Here is a 17,886-nt window from a genome sequence, read left to right on the forward strand (position 1 = left end):
AGATTGCTTTGCGAAGCCCCAGGAAAGCACCCAACGAGAAGTTTTGGCAGGTATTCCCGATGCCATGGCAACAGAGCTTTCTCACCGTCACACACGGTGGCATCAGCCAGTTTGGTGCTTTAGAATTGAACTGGTCGTCTTCTGAAATAAGTAACAGGGGCCTCAGCTCCCAGCCCCATAGAGATCAAAGTTCGTGCTACAGCCGCAAGAGAAACAGCGAGAAACAAAAATATTGCCAATAAAACACTGTACATTTAAGCCAGAATGTTCTGGTTAAAATCGTGGTCCCATTTCCCGGATTATGGTCTGAGGAATTGGGGAATCCCCCTTGTGTGGGGGTCCGTCTCTCTTCGTCTTAAACTTTCTTTGGCTTTCTGCCAAACAGCTGCATTGACCATGCTTTCCACAACAACAGCCACCCCGCATTTAGATAGGGCCTTTAACGTGGTAAGACGTCCCAAGGTGCTTCATAGCTGCGTTATCAAACACGTTTTTTGACACCGAGCCACGTGAGGAGATATTAGGGCAGGTGGTCCAAAAGCTTAGTCGAAGAGGTAAGCTTTAGTGGTGTTTTAAAAGAGAAAGGTTGGGGGGGGGGGTGCGGGAAGCTGGGGAGAGGTTTAGGGAGCGAATTCCAAGAGTTTAGGGCCCAGGCAGCTGGAGGTACAGCAGCCAAAAATGGAGCAATAGAAATCAAGGATGCACAAGAGGCCAGAATTAAAGCAGTGCAGATACCTCAGAGGGCTGTGGAGCTGCAGGAGATTACAGAGATAGAGAGATAGGGAGGGCTGAGTCCATGGAGCAATTTAAACATAAAAATGATCATTTTAAGATCAATGCATTGCCAGATTGGGAGCCAATCCAGGTCAACGAGCAAAAGCAGCGATGTCTGATATCATGGCCTTTGACCCCTTACCTGGCCTTCTTAATTTTAAAAAAACAGTGAGATCATCAACATGCAGTCTGACATTCATATTACATTTCATATTCTATCCTCATAGGTGGCAGACAGAAGACATTCTCATCTGTGTTGGATTCACATCTCACAGAATCACACAGTGCAGAAGAGGCCCTTCGGCCCGTCAAGTCTGCACCGACACGTCAGAAACACCTGACCTACCTACCTAATCCCATTTACCTGCACTTGGCCCATAGCCTTGAATGTTATGATGTGCCAAGTGCTCATCCAGGTACTTTTTAAAGGATGTGAAGCAAACCGCCTCCACCACCCTCCCAGGCAGTGCATTCAAGTCCTATAAGTGTGAGTATACAGCTCTGATACATTCTGCCACCCTATCTCTTCGCACTACTGTCTATAAAGGTCCTGTCAGAGAGCTAACACCTCACATTCTATATTTTTATAAGTTCCTCAGGGCAATGCCTTGACCAATCAGGGTTAAGTTGCCTGGTTTAAATTTCAAACCATGCTTGGCAGTTAACTGTCAGTCACATCAATTGGTGCACCCTCCATGGAAACACCTCTACCAATCAGCATTCACTTGCCGACCAATGAGCATTCTCTTCTCATACAGTATAAATTGTTGTTTTACCCTTATATTGGTATTCTTATGGTGTCCTGACAAGTGCAAGACAAAAAGCTTTGACGTTTCCCTTTTTTCAGCAGTACTCAAGTTCCGTACTACCAAATTACTACTTATAAAATAAATGTAGATATCCTCATGGCTAATTTATAAAATTTAAAAAACTGGACAAAGACCCTTTTTAAAATGGCTGAAGATCTGTCTGTCTGTGACCCTCAAACAATAAGAGTTAATATGGCAGTTTCACAGGAACTGACATCTCATTATCTCTGAAGAGACCCTAACAATCCCCTGTGGGCTGCAGAGACCAAATTCAAAGGGAACTATACAAAGGCCATCTACATTTCATCAGCCAGACCTGGCCAACTGGAGCTGTTTCATCTGCTTGGACAAAGGACCCCGTAACCTCCCTTTAAGATTTAATGATTGGGACATTAAAAATCTCAGGGACCTTGACAAAGGTATACACACCCTGAGTCAAGAGGTGACATGAAGCCCTCACTGGTGGAACCAGTAGTATTGCCTTTCGGCACTGAAGAACTTCAGTCTGCCATTTTACCATTCACCTAGCAGCAGCACAAAAAAGGGGCACTGACCAAGCTAAATACTTGGCCCCATCAACACTGCTTCTACTGAAACCTCTGCACCAACGCCTACAAGTCTAATTCATCGCAGCCTGCCTATCTCAGTGTGGAAGTCAACTCTACTGGCAAAGTGAGTTATACAGCATCAGTTCAGCCTGCCGACCTCTGTGAAGGAATACAACAGTGGAATTTGATTCTGAACTCTGGACACACGTGAAACAATAATTCTTTTCTCTGTGGTCCTGTAAATCTTCCATTCTCTATCCCTTTTTTACTGTATGAGTGCACAGTGGAGCTACATAGTGACACCCCACCTACTGCATGTTGGGTATGTGCAGATAAACCAACTGTCTGACCATCCTATCTCAAGTTTGCTGTGGGGTTATTAATAGAACCACATCAAAACTGAGGGGCTGGGAAGTACGTCACCACTTATAAAGGGGGATGTAATCGAAACACCTTTATGTTTATTGATGGGCAGTGAGAGGAGAAATCAGAGGTGTTTAAATTAACCCCCCCTCCTATCTGAAACAGTCTCTAGTGGGACAATTTTGGTCAGATGCTTCCCCCCTCCCCATCCCATCCCTTTCCCACCCCCCCCCCCAACCCATTCTCTCTCTTCCCATAACTGCCAAACCTCCACCACCATCGTCCCCTAAGGATAATACCTCGTACCCTGGGATGCCACCCCACCAGCATTAGTCTCAGGAATGAAAATGAGAGGCAGCGCACACACACACACAGCCCCATCGCCTGAAAGATGGCATCTCCGCTGATAAAGATGATCTGCAGTCCTGCACTGAGCTGTCAGGCAGGATTCTTCATAGAAGCCTTGGAATGTAGCTCCACCTGGCTTAAAGGCAAAAGGAGGGGGAGCCAAGCTGCCACTCTGTCCATCAGGGCCCAGCATCACTACAACATCAGCCATTGTTGATTTAGTTAGAGAACAAGGCTGATCTCTGTTCCCAGGCCTGTGAAGGGACTGAATGCTTTGCATAGTGATGCCTGGGGGCAGTTTTATACAAATCAGTGGAAGCTTTTAATATAGAAAAAAAAATGCACTGGTACAACATTAGGATTGCAACTTAAAAGGCAAGAGGGTTTTGACTGTTTGTACAATCTTGCTCCTATTACAGGAACAATAATCTGTACCGTATATTTCTGAAATTGTTCGACACATGTTAACTATGCCCTTGTGTGTCACAGAAGGCAGCCAGCATTGAGTGCTTCATGGGACAATTCATAGGCTAACCACAAGGTGGGGCTGCTTATCACACTCTGCTTTTGTTTTCATATATGTCTACTGTTTCCCACCTTTCAGCCTCAAAGCCTGGGATTTCCATTCTAGCAGCCACTCACCCACTGATCATTCCTCATGTGAGAGTGTCAGTGGGCTATCCGACTGTGGAAAGCAGAACGTCTACACACAAGTATCATATAGCAGGAATCAGCTCAGAGAAGAACCTGCAAAGGTCCTGAGACCAATTGCACCATCCAGTCAACAACTGTATGAAATTGAGAAAACTGTGTATCTCTCTCTCTCTCTCCCTCTATCTCCCTATTGTATCTCTGTCTCTCTCTGTAATTCTCCCACTCTCACTCTCTGTATCTCTCTGCTCTACCTGTTTTTCTCTCTCTGTCTCTGTTTCTCTGTTTCTCACTCTCTTTCTCTCTCCATGTATGTATCTGGTTCTCTCTCTGCATATCTTTGTCTCTCTTTCTGTATATTAGTCACTCTCCCTGTGTGTTGTTCTCTCTCTCTCACACCCTAAGTGTATCTCTCATTCTCTCCTCTCTGCCTGTGTATACCTGTCTCATTCTCTCTGTGTGTATTTCTCTCTCAGACTCTCTCCCTGTGTGTATCTCTCTCTCTCTCCCTGTGTATATCTCTCTCTCCGTGTGTATCTCTCGCTCATCCTCACCCTGTGTGTATCTCTCTCTCTCTCTCCCTGTGTGTACCTCTCTCACTTTTTCCCTATGTGTATCTCTCTCTCTCCCTGTGTTTCGCTCTCACTATCTTCCTGTCCGTATCTCTCCCTCCCTGTGTGTACCTCTCTCTCACTCTCTCTCACAGACACTCTCTCCTCTCTCTCCTCCCTGTGTGTATCTCTCACCCTGTGTGTATCTCCCTCTCATTCTCTCCCTGAGTGTATCTCTCTTTCTCTCTCTGTGTGTGTATCTCTCTCTCCCCCTGTGTGTATCTCTCTCTCCTTGTGTGTATCTCTCTGTGTATATCTCTCTCTCTCTCCCACAGTGTGCATCTCTCTCTCTCTCTCCCTCGCTGTGTGTACCTCTCATTCTCTCTCCCTCTCACACACTTTCTCTCCCTGTGTGTATCTCTCTCCCTGTGTGTATCTCCCTCTCATTCTCTCTCTGTGTGTATCTCTCTTTCTCTCTCCCCCTGTGTGTATCTCTCTCTCTCCCACAGTGTATCTCTCTCTCTCTCTCCCTCCCTGTGTGTACCTCTCATTCTCCCTCACACACTTTCTCTCCCTGTGTGTATCTCTCTCTCTCTGTATCTCTCTCTCACTCTCTCTCCCTCTCTTCTTGTGTGTATCTCTCTCTCAGTCTCTCCCTGTGTGTAATTCTCTCTCACAGTCTCTCCCTGTGTGTATCTCTCTCTCTCACTGTCTCCCTGTGTATCTCTTTCTCTCACTCCTTGTGTGTATCTCTCATTCTCAATCTCCCCCTGTGTGTACTTCTCACTCTCACTCTCTCCCCCTGTGTATCTTACTCTCTCACTCTCTTCCTGTGTGTATCTCTCACCCTTTCTCCCCATGTTTATCTCTCTCACTCTCTCCTTGTGTGAATCTCTCTCTCACTCTCACTCTATCCCTGAGTGTATCTCGCTGTCTCACTCTCCCTGTGTATTTTATTCCCTCACTCTCTCCCCATGTGTATCTCTCTCTCTCACTCTTTCCCCGTGTGTATCGCGCTCTCACCCTGTGTGTATGCCTAGCTGTCTCTCTGTATAATAAATTGGTACTTTGCACTCCACAGAGTTTGTGTGAAGGCAAAATTGATAGCTTATAGATAGATTGGCTCCTGAAATCAAGACTCCTGTCAGTGTCCGACCCTCACGTACAACTCAATATCTGTACATACTCAAGGTCCAAATATTCTAAAATCAGGAGAATAACAAAGATTATTCCAGCTCTGCACTTGACCCTGATTCTTGCGACCAAACACATTAATCTCCTACAACATTTTGCTGACACTTCGCTCTTTACTCTTTGTCATCACTTTTAGAGAATCTGCTTGTGTTTACCCAAGCATGTTCGAAACTCAGTAACTAGCCTATCCATCTACAAGTGATGACAATTACTGAAGAGAGGGAATGTTGTTTTGTTGTAGTCTGTAATATATCTCCATCAATTACCCACACTGTGTCGTAAATTCCCAATAGTCAATTTAATCCATTCATTTCATAAGAAGTAGGAGCAGGAATACACCAGTCCTTCGAGCCTGCTCCTCCATTTCATACAATCATAACTAATAATGGGTTTCCACTCCATTTTCCTGCCCCCCCCCCCAAATATCGTTCAGTTCCCTGAGAGTCCCATTCTCCCATTTCTGATTGTAACAACTCCCTGTTTCCTGCTTGCCTCAGTTGTCCATCTTCCTGGGATATTCATTTAATTTTTATTCCCCTTCGCTGGCTCCTGTATTTCAGTTGTTCCCGTTTCCTCATTCTAACTCTTCGAACATGATTTGGTTTAGCCCCACACCTATCCCATCATATTCCCACTCTCCTGCTCAGAACTTCTTTTTAAGGCCTCTCCAACAGGGTACGTTTATTGACAGTCGCCTTTAACCACCGCAATCCTTGTGGCGATGGTGCTCCCACTGTGGTTTTTAAAATAGGGGATTCCAGGAATTGACGAGTGAAGAGTGTGGAATGGAGCGACCCAACGGGAAGCATTGGAAATGACAAATGGGTTTCAGTATGGGCAAGTGTGAGCTCATCAACTTTGGGCCTAAATGGACAGGACAGGGTTCTTTCTACATGGTAAAAATCTCAAATCGGTGGAGGTCCAAAGAAACTCTGAGGGTTAAACTACAAAGAGAGATTACATATACGAAGCAAAGACAAAAATAGCTGGAAAAGCTCAGCAGGTCTGACAGCATCTGCAGAGAGGGATACAGTTGACGTTTCTAGTCCGTATGACTCTTCACCACACAGACTCGAAACGTTAACTGTGTCCCTCTCCACAGATGCTGTCAGACCTGCTGAGTTTTTCCAGCCAGTTTTGTTTTTGTTTCAGATTTCCAGCATCCGCAGTATTTTGCTTTTACATATACAAAGGTCATGTTCCCTGGAATTTAGAAGTTAAAGGGGTAATTTTCATTGAACTTGTCAACATATTAAGGGGAACAGATAGGGTAGGTAGAGAGAAACCATTTCCACTGGTTGGGGAGTCTGGGACTAGGGGGCAGAGTCTAAAAATTAGAGCTAGACCTTTCAGGGGTGAAACACTTCTACACACAGGATGGTAGGATTTGGAACTGTCTTCTGCAAATGGGTGATTGATTCTAGAGCAATTGCTAATTTCAAATTTGAGATTGATAGATTTTATTAACCAAAGTTATTAAGGGATATGGGTCAAAGCTGGGTATATGGACCTAGATTGCTGACAAGGTATGGTCTCATTGAATGGCAGAACAGACTCAAGGGGCTGATTGACTTCCTCCTCTTCCTATGTTCCTAAGCAACAGCATTCCCATAACATTGCTGTTCCTATTCCTCTCGGCAGTGGAGGTCACAGGGGAAGAAGGTGGTGTTGAAGGAGCCTCGGCGAGTTTCTGCAGTGTATCTTGTAGATTTTTCATGCTGCAACTTGGGTGTGCCAGTGGCGGAGCGGGTGTCTGCTGAGTCCGATGGCAGGGGCACCAATCAAACAAACTACTCCAACCTGGGTAGTGTCAAACCTCTTTGTGTTGTTGAGGCCACAACATCCAGATGAGTGTTCTGTCACTCTTGACGTATAGATAGCAGAGAGGCTTTGAGGAGCCAGGAGGTGAGCCACTTATCACAGAATAACAATCCTCTGTTATGTTCTTATAGCCATAGTGTTAACATTTCTGGTCGATGGTGATTCCCAGGATGTTATGGCTGAGGTCCCAGTGATGGTAGTGCTGTTGAAAGCATTGGAGAGGTGACAGGAATTTCTCTTGTGCACAGTGTTCATTACTTGACATTTATGTGGTGTGAATGTTTTCAATTCAAGCCTAGATATCGGTGTCCTGCTTTAGGGCGGCCTGGACTGTTTCAGTATTGGAGGAATCATGAAGGGAACTGAAAACTGTGGAATCATTAGTGAACAGTCCTATCCCTGATCTCATGATGGTGGAAAGGGCATTGATGGAGGAACTGAAATTGTTGGGCCTCGCACGCTTCACTGAGGGACTCTTGCAGCAATGTCCTGGGAGTTGAAATGATTGGCTTCTGATAACCATCCTCCAGCCCCTGGGGAAGCTCCCCTTTGTCCCCAGTGACTTCAGTTTTGCTAGAGCTCCTTGGTGCCTTGATGGGTCAAGAGGCAGCTACCCTCACCTCTCCTCAGGTATTCAGATCTTGATTCCACTTCTAGATCAAGGCTTGGTTTAGGTCTGGAGGTGGAGCCAGAACTGAGCATGGCTCAGCAGATTCCACTGATTAGGTATCACTATGGCTCTGTCAGTGATGCTTTCCTTCACTTCATTGCTGATTGGGGATGAGGCCTATAACAGTTGGGTTAGATTTCTCTTGTTTTTCTGAGGAGGTCACGGGGAGGAAGATGGTATTGAAAGAGCCTCGGCGCTGGGGAATTCTCCATACATTTGGCCTTTGCTGTAATACAACCTGATACAACGACTTGCATCGTTAAAAGCACTGTTAGCACAGAAAATATTCTCAGGTATTCTTTCACGGACAGGCACTCAATATATATAACTTGTGGTTTCTTTCCTGGTCATTTGTCTCCGTTATTCCCTCCTTTACATTTCACCTTTCACCATCTTCAGTGTGATTCACAGGCAATGAAATACTCTTCGAAACGCACTCAATCTGCAAACACAGAGGCTGAGCAGGAGCTACAGGCTCTTGTGAGCTTCCCAATCTCTCAGCCCAATGCCACAAACAGTTCATGTTTATGTTGTTGTGCAAGGGAGGAATATTTTGGTCAGGAGTCAGGGTGAATTCCTTCTCTTTGACTGGGGCCCTTTATGTCAGCTCTGACCAGGCAGGATGGGGCTTCAAGAGCCTCTCTGGTCAGCCCACTGTCACTCAACAATTCCAATAATGAGATCCCAATATGCACCAATACTCCTTCTAAACCACTGTCACTCATCCAATCTCCCATCTAGACCGTTGTCACTGACCAAACCTCTCCGTCTAGACAACTGTCACTCACCAACGCTTTAACGTCTCATCTGAAAGGTGGCCACAGTCCCTCAGACCTGCACTGAAATGTCAGCCTGGATCATGTGCTCACATTCTGTTGTGAGAGTCAAACCTAAAGCCTTCTGACTCAGATTTTTTTTAATCCATTCATGGGAATGTGAGTGTTGCTAGAAGGCCAGCATTTATTGCCCATCCCTAATTGCTTTTGAGAGGTGGGGTGGGCCGCCTATAACTGAGTGTCTTGCTCGGTCATTTCAGAGGGCAGTTAAAAGTCATCCACGTTGTTTTGGGTCTGGAGTCACATGTAGGCCAGACCAGGTAAGGACAGCAGATTTCCTTCTCTAAAGGACATTAGTGAAATGGATGTATTTTTAATGGAAATCTGATAGTTCCGTGATCATTATTAATGAGACTGGCTTTTTATTTCAGATTTATTAGTTGAATTTAAATTCCCCTCAGCTGCCTTGGTGGGATTTGAATTCATGTCTCCGGATCATTAGGCCAGGCCTCTGGATTACTAGTCCAGCAACCCTGATGAGATGCAAGGAACACTGAGCAAATACTGTGTGTACAGGTGCTCCATATTCTCATTCCGTCAGTAAAAGTTCTCACTTTAGCCACAACACTCTCGAGTCAGGAGCTCAACCTGTTCACCTTCTAATCCCTTTGTTCACATTTTTAAAATAATAACTACTGACAGAACATGGTGAAAGGTACTTTACAGCCTTCTGGACCTAACGTTGAGTTCAACAACTTCAGACCATGAACTCTGTCCTCACTTTGATTTTTTTTCACCCCCTCCCACCCAAAAGTATCTGTCTATATATTGTTCTCATGTTTTGCTTTCAGGAAGCACTAACCTTTGTTCTGCTATTAACACATTTTGCTATCTTGCTTCCAGACACAGTTGACATTTATGCCGCTATTAACACCTGTTTTAGTCTTTAACGCTATCATTACCACTCCCAAACTGCAGTCAGCACATGCTGAAAGACTAGGAGAGAATGCTGCTCATCAGATACGGAATCTCAGGCTGTAGGAGCAAGAGTTACAGGATGTGGAGTGAATGTTTCCTCTTGTGGAAGAATCATAACTAGGGGTCACAGAGGTGAGGAGAACTTTTTCTCTCAGAGGTTTGTGAGCCTTTGGAATTCTCTTCCTCGGAAGGTAGTGGAAGCAGAGTCTTTCAATATTATTTGAGGCAGAGCGAGATCAATTCTTGATAAGCAGTAGGGTGAAAGGTTATCGGGATAGGCAGGAATGTGGGGTCGAGGTAACATTCAGATCAGCCATGATCTTATTGAGTGGTGGAGCAGGCTCAAGGGACCGAGCGGCCTACTCCTGCTCCTAATTTGTAGGTTTGTATCTGGCGAGTTTCACAAGTTCTAGGCTTTGCTGCAAGGGACACCGCAGGGGCAGGGACACAGATTATATGTGGCACTTAAGCTCTTTAAATACTGGGCTTCTCACACCCCTGCTCCTGAGGGCTTGAACATTCCAAGGTTTGACCCATTCTATATAAACTATCATATTTAAATAAATGTCAAAATTCACATATTTTATTCTGCATTCTGCAACTAGATGCCAAAATCTGAGAGAACATCTGTTCTATATGAGCTAGTACTCTTCTGGGGAAGTGTTCCTACCCAGTCAGCCATCAAGTGACTGCACAAAGAATTATGGCCCCACTTATAGCTCCATCATATTTATTCTGACCAAAGCAAAGAGGCAGTTTAATTTTTAGTCTCAGTCAGCCGTGCATCGCGCTCATTTCTGAAGGTTGTGGATTCAAACCCCATTCCTCAAAACTTGAACACATAAATCTAGCGTGACACTCCAGTGCAGTACTACCGGTGTGCTGCACTGTTGGAGGCACCATCCTTCAGATGAGATGTTAAACCAACACCTTGTCAGTTGGATGTATAAGATCCCATGGTATTATTTTAAAGAAGGGCAGAGGAAGTAGGCTTTTCCTTGGGAATATATTCAAGGCTGAGTTTGACAGATTTTCGATTGACAAGGGAGTCATGGGTTATGTGGGGCAAGGCAGCAAAGTGGAGTTAGGGCCACAGTCAGATCAGCCACGATCTTATTGAATGGTGGAGCAGGTTTAAGGGGCTGAATGGCCCACTCCTGCTTCTATTCCTTATGTTCTTATGTGTCCTTACCAATATTTGTCCCTCAATCAACACCTAAAAAACAGATCATGCGGTATTTAATATCAACCCGAAAGGGCAGACGAGACCTCAGTTTAACATCATAGCCAAAAGGCAGCACCTCTGAGAGTGTAGCAGTCTGTCAGTACTACACGGTGGGAGCATCATGTTTGAGTTTTGTATTTAATTGGGATTTGAACCCCCATCAATAGAGTTTGATCATTTTATGTGAAATTTTACAGCACCAAAACAGGTGATCTGGCCCAGTTGGTCTATGCCAGTGTTTACGCTTCATATGAGCTTCCTCCAACCTCTCTTCACCTCACTCCATCAGTAGAGTCATAGAGGTCTACTGCACAGAAAAAGGCCCTTTGGCCCATCAAGTCTGCGCCGGTCAAACAAGTAACTAACTATTCTAATCCCATTTTCCAGCACTAGGCCCATAGCCTTGTTTGCCAGGGCATCACAAGTGCACATCCAAATACTTCTTAAATGTTATGAGGGTTTGTGCTTCTACCTCCCTTTCAGGCAGTGAGTTCCAGTCCAACTTCACAAAAGCAATGATCCTTCTGACTCTGAAGCAAGAATATTACTGACTAAGCCACAGCTGACCACGAATAAGGAGCTGTGCTGTTAGGGTGAGATGAATTAGAGGGAAGGAGGAATGTGGCTTTTAAACACCAGCATGGACTCCTGCATTCACTGCTCCCAATGCGGTCTCCTCAACAATGGGAAGACTAAATGCAGACTGGGTGACCACTTTGTGGCACACATCTGCTCAGTCTGTAAGCATGATCCAGACCTCCCTGTCGCTTGCCATTTCAACACACCACCCTGCTCTCATGCCCACATGTCCATCCTTGGCCTGCTGCAATGTTCCAGTGAAGCCCAACGCAAACTGGAGGAACAGCACCTCATCTTCCGATTAGGCACTTTACAGCTTTCTGGACTTAACATTGAGTCAAATAACTTCAGACTATGAACTCTCTCCACCATCTTAACCCCTTTTTTAATCCAATTTTTTCTCCCTAATGCCTTCGCGCGCGCGCCCCCCCCCCCCCCAAAGCCCACAGGGCCACTTGTCACTTGTTTTTACATTTTGCTTTCAGAACGCTGATCTTTGTCTTAACACACTCTGCTATCTTACCTTTATACCACTATTAGCACGTTCTTTAGTCTTTAACACTACCATTAACACTCCATTGTCCTGAGTCCATGACATCTTTGTCAAATCTCTGCAAGCTCTCACCTATCCCTGAGCTTCCATTTTGTTCCTCCTGCTCCACCCCCACTTAAACAGTATAAAATTCATCACATTTCTACCCCTCTTCAGCTCTGAAGAAGAGTCATACAGACGCAAGACATGAACTCTGTTTCTCTCTCCACAGACGCTGCCAGACCTGCTGAGTTTTTCCAGCATTTTCTGTTTATATTCCCGCATGGACTAGTTGGGTCAATTGGCACAGAAGAGCATTTGGCCCATCATGTCCATGTCAGTTGTCCTAAGGAGCAGTTCACGTACTGCCATTCCTCCACACTCTCCCCATGTTCCTGTAATTCCTCCTTTTTGGATATTTAGAAAATGTAGAAAAACTTACAGCACAGAAGGAGGCCACTCTGGCCATTGTGTCTACGCCTGCCAAAAAATGAGCCCCCTAGCCTATTCCAATTTTTCGGCACTTGGTCCGTAACCCAGGAGGTTAGGGGACTTCAGGTGCATATCCAGACACCTTTTAAATGAGTTGAGGGTTTATGCCTCTACTACCCTTTCATGCAGAGTTCCAGACCCCTAATGCTCTTGGGGGCGAAAGAAAAATCCTCATCTCCCGCCAATCCTTCTACTAATCACTTTAAATCTAGACACTGACCTCTCTACTAAGGGAAATAGGTCCTTCCCATCCACTCTGTCCAGGTCCCTCATAACCTTGTGTACCTGAGTCAAATCTCTGCTCAACCCCCTCTGTTCCAAGGAAGACAACCCCAGGCTATCCAGCCTTCCCTCGTAGGTACAATCTATAATCTCGTAGGTACAGTCCTGGCAACATCCTCGTACATCGTTTCTGTGCCGTAAAACCTCTCCAATTCTATGTAATTTCTGCTGGAACTGTTGCAATGCACTGTTTGCACGATCTCGCTCTAGACTTGCCCCTCTAAAATCCGACACCAAGCTCCGAGTTGTGTCTGGGAACACACTGCCAAACGTTCTTTCACTGAAGACAGCACAACTTTACATTGCAAATGTTGTGGTGGAAAAACATTCCAAAACCTGTGTACAGCCCTCGGACAGATGATCAGAGAGCTGGGCAGATACTCCTACCAAGTGCAATGTGCAATTTAACACAATTTAAATTTGCCATTTATTTAAGGAACACAGGATATTAATTTTGCAATTTAATTAAGCAATGTAAACTATTAAACTGAAATCATTCTATCTAATATGTTAACTGAAGGCACAATAAAGATGTGTAATCATTAATATTCCCCCCCCCCCCGCAGCAAAAAGCCCGCCCTCCTCCTCCCCCATTGGCGGACCAGTCAGGGAATGGAATCCACTGATTGGGCGCGGCGGAGGCCAATCAGTGCGACGTCGGCGTTTCTGGTTACCCCCCCATCCCCCACCCACCCCCAGCCCGGGCGGCGCCCGCTGCACTCTGGGAGTCGTAGTTTCCGGTGTGGTCTCCCCCCAGCGTCAGAGGCGGGGGCGGGGACTACAACCCCCAGCGAGCGCTGCGCGGCTGCGCATTGTACCGGCTCGGCTGGAACAGCTGAGATTGTGACAATCCGGAGAGAGAAACTGACACAGGGAGAGAGCGAGCCCGGGGAAAAAAAATCTTTCAACGCGGAAGTAGTGGCCCTTTAATTCTTTATTTTTCAGGAGGAGAGATGGTATTTTAGGGAATAATGCAAAGCCAAGCGGATTGTGAAAAGAAAATTAATTACTCTATAAAAAGAAGAGCCCTTTGCAGGGACATTTTAACGACAGAGACAGGGAGAGCAATGCCAGCTTTTCATTAAGCAGCCCCAGCACCCAATGGCCAGCCTGGTATATGGATGCACAAGCCAGGGTTTTCTGCAATGGAGCCAGCGGCAATGAGTTGCACCGAGTCCCCAGCAGCAGGGGCTGCCACTTGCAATGGGGACCATCAGGAGTCTCCCTCCATCCCGTCTCCTGGAGGCTGCCAGCTCCTGCTGCCTCCCCCGCCGCCGCCGCCGCCGCCGCCGCCGCCACCACCACCACCACCTCCTCCTCTTCCTCCTGCCCCCGGCTCCCGCAGCTTCTGGACGGCCGTGTTCGACTACGATTCCACGGCTGACGAGGAGCTGACCCTCCGCCGGGGGGACCTGGTGGAGCTGCTGTCCAAGGACTCGCACGTCTCCGGGGACGAGGGCTGGTGGACGGGCAAGATCCAGGACAAGGTGGGCATCTTCCCCAGCAACTATGTCAGCAGCCACCCGGCTTACAGCGGCTTCCAGGGCAGCGAGGACTACCCCCTGCCCCCGGTCATCGACTTCAACGAGCTGCTGCTGGAGGAGATCATTGGGGTGGGCGGCTTCGGCAAGGTTTACAAGGGCCTCTGGGGACGGGACGAGGTGGCCGTCAAAGCGGCACGGCAAGATCCCGACGAGGACATCAGTGTGACAGCCGAGAACGTCCGCAAGGAGGCCAAGCTCTTCGGCATGTTGAGGCATCCCAACATCATCCTGCTGAAGGGGGTCTGCCTGAAGGAGCCCAACTTGTGTCTGGTCATGGAGTATGCCCGAGGTGGGGCCTTAAACCGAGCCCTGGCTGGCCGGAAGGTCCCTCCTCATGTCCTGGTCAACTGGGCTGTGCAGATCGCCAGAGGAATGAACTACCTCCATAATGAAGCGGTTGTCCCAGTCATTCACCGGGACCTTAAATCCAGCAACAGTAAGTAGAGAAAGCAGCATTATACTTCGAGTCTGGTGAGGCTGCAGTGTTAGCTACACAGCAAAGGGCGTTTGAACAGCGTCTCTAATAGTCATTGGTTACACCTAGTTAGAAACACTGGAGAAATCACAAGTATATTAGCTGGACACACAACTTTTCCTTTCCCCTTGTATTTTTAAAAAAAATTGGTCTTGGGACTCACAAGAAGACGAGAATTAGGAGCAGGAAGAGGCCATTCAGCCCCTCGAACCTGCTCCTCCATTCAATAAGATCATGGCTGATATGATTGTGGTCTCTCGACTCCACTTTACTGTCTGCCCCGCCATTATCACTCCCTTGTTGATCAAAAATCTGTCTAACAGCCTTGAATATATTCAGCAACCCAGCCTCCACTGTGTGAAGTTTTGGTCTCCTTATTTAAGGAAGGATGTAAATGTGTTGGAGGTGGTTTGAGGTTTACTAGATTGGTACCTGGAATGAGTGGGTTGTATTATGAGGAAAGGTCAGACACACTGGGCTTGTTTCCACTGGAGTGTAGAAGAATGAAGGATGACTTGACTGAAGTATACAAGATCCTGAATGGCCTTGACCAGGTGGACATGGAAAGGATGATAAAAACAAAAAACTGCGGATGCTGGAAATCCAAAACAAAAACAGAATTACCTGGAAAAACTCAGCAGGTCTGGCAGCATCGGCAGATAAGAAAAGAGTTGACGTTTCGAGTCCTCATCACTCATGGAAAGGATGATTCCTCTTGTGGGTGAGTCCAGAACTAGGGGGCAGTGTTTTAAAATTAGGGGTTGCTCTCATAGGACAGAGATGAGAAGAATTTTTTCTCTGAGGGTTGTGCGACTTCAGAACTCTTTGCCTCAGAAGGTGGGATCATTGAATGTTTTTGAGGTGGAGTAGATAGATCCTTGTTAGGCAAGGGAATCAAAGGTTATCGGGGGCAGATGGGAAGGTGGAATTCGAAACACGATCAGATCAGCCATGACCTTATTGAATGGCGGAGCAGGCTTAAAGGGTTGAATGGCCTCCTCCTGCTTCTATTTCTTAAGTTCACTGCTCTCAAGGGGAGAGAATTCCACAGACTAATGGCCCTCAGAGGAAATGCCTCCTCATGCGATCCCTTATTTTTAAACTGACCCCTCTCAACATTCATCCTGTCAAATTCCCCTCAGGATCTTATGTTTCAATAAGATTACCTCTCATTCTTCTAAATTCCATTGGATTCAGACCCAACCTGCTCAACCTTTCCTTATAAGATAACCTCTTCATTATCAACTAAGACTGCATTAGTGGTAGAAACATTTAATGCCTGTCCAGAGTTGCCCTGAATACAGCTAGGTGTCTTTCTAGGCCACATCAGAAGGCACTGAGTGTTAAACATGTACTGTTGACCAGCCACATGTAGGCTAGACAGGGAAAAGTGCCAACATGCCTTTATTGGATCTGACAACTTTCATGGTCAAGTTCCCTAGTGTGAGTGGACAGATTGCCAGAGATGAGAGAGTTCAGTTATGTGGAGAGATTGGAAGGGCTGATGTTGTCCTTCTTAGGGAAGGGAAGATCAGAGGTGTTCAACATTCTGCGATCTGGATAGGCAGAAACTATTTCCACTGGCAGGAGGGGCAGTAACTAAAAGGCAAAGATATGAGATTATTAGCCAAAGAACTAGAGGGAGAGATGAAGAGAGATATTTTTATGCAGCAAGTTGTGATCTGGAAGGCGATGTTTGAAAGGAAGCAGTTTCAATAATAACTTTCAAGAGGAATTGGATAAACACTTGAAAAGGAAACATTTGCAGGGCTGTGTGGAAAGAGCAGAGGGGATGAGATTAACTGGATAGGCCTTTGAAAGAGCTAGCACAAGCACAATGAGCCGAATGGCCTTCCACCATACTGTAGAGTTCTATATTTTAATATTCTAAATTTTAATCTTATTCCTCCTTCAGTAACCATTCTATCTCGGATCAGCCAACTGCCTACTTCAGCAGTTGAGTGCCTTAAAATAATTGTCCTTCCCTATGGGGAAATATCTGATGTTCATTCCGAGTAACTAACTTGAGATCAAATGAGCCTGACAAGCGGTCACATGTCACCAAACTATCATTTTATTGTAGTTTCAAAAATAAATGAAGACTCCTTCCAAACTCACGACCTCCCCCACCTAGAAGGACAAGGGCAGCAGATAGATGGGGACACCACCGCCTGCAAGTTCCTCTCCAAGCCACTCACCATCCTGACTTGGAAATATATCACCGTTCCTTCACTGTCACTGGGTGAAAATCCTGGAACTCCCTCCCTAACAGCACTGTGGGTGTACCTACACCACTTGGACTGCAGCGGTTCAAGAAGGCAGCTCACCACCACCTTCTCAAAGCTGATGAGGGATGGGCGCTAAATGCTGGCCTAGCTAGCAATGTCCACATCCCGTGAAAGAATAAATATCTGTTTAAAATAAAACTCGCTACTACTTGGATTTTGGGTAGCCCAGTGCGTTCAGCGAGGGACTCCACTCCTGAAAGCTCGTGGTTCAAATCAATCCTGGTTTGGTTTCCCTCTAATCTCTATGGTTCCAGGGTAGTTAAAATAAGTATTGGGGATATAGAGGAATGGGGGAGGGGGGCCAGATTTGATTGAGGTTTTTAGGAATTTTAAAATTCATTGATAACATTTTCTGTTGGGAAAGTCTAGGAAATGGGTTTCAACATTAGTGAAAGCCAGAACATTCAGGAGTGAAATTAGGGGACAATTTCATCTCACAATAAGTGGCAGAAGTGTGGAACTCTCTCCCACAAAAAAGTGTAGATGCTAGCTCAATAACTTAAAATCTGAGATCAATAGATTTTTTTCTTTCTAGATGGGTAGATAGTTTTTAAAAAGCCTTGCATTTCCCTAGCGCCTTTCACAACCTCAGGACATCCCCAAATGCTTTACAGCCATTGAAGTACTTTTTGAAGTGTTGTCACCGTTGTAATGTTGGAAATGTAACAGCCATTTTGAGCACAGTAAGCTCCCACAACAGCAATGCGATAATGATCAGTTGATCTGTTTTTGTGATGTTGATTGGGGAATAAACATTGGCCAGGACATCGGGGAGAACTCCCTCTGCTTTTCTTCAAAATAGTGCCATGGGATCTTTTACATCCACCTGTTAGGGCCTCAGTTCAACATCTCATCTGAAAGAATTACACCTCCTACGGTGCAGCACTCCCTCAATGCTGTATTGAGAGTGTCATGTTTGATCGTTGTGCTCAAACCCTTCAGTGGGACTTGAATCCACAACCTACTGATTCAGAGGTGTGTGTGCT

At 46.0% G+C, this 17,886-nt stretch overlaps 1 protein-coding gene across 2 annotated transcripts in view; it reads left to right on the forward strand.

Moving 5' to 3' along the window:
• The first annotated feature begins 13,447 nt into the window (after window positions 1–13,447).
• Window positions 13,448–17,886, forward strand: part of map3k10 (mitogen-activated protein kinase kinase kinase 10) — a 56,528-nt gene continuing 52,089 nt past the window's right edge. For both annotated transcript variants that reach the window (XM_041179324.1, XM_041179325.1), the window contains exon 1: window positions 13,448–14,573. In XM_041179324.1, coding sequence (XP_041035258.1) covers window positions 13,715–14,573 — 859 coding nt within the window. In that variant the 5' untranslated portion in view covers window positions 13,448–13,714. The remainder of the gene's footprint in view (window positions 14,574–17,886) is intronic.

Source organism: Carcharodon carcharias, chromosome 34, assembly GCF_017639515.1.
Source record: "Carcharodon carcharias isolate sCarCar2 chromosome 34, sCarCar2.pri, whole genome shotgun sequence".
Taxonomy (NCBI): domain Eukaryota; kingdom Metazoa; phylum Chordata; class Chondrichthyes; order Lamniformes; family Lamnidae; genus Carcharodon; species Carcharodon carcharias.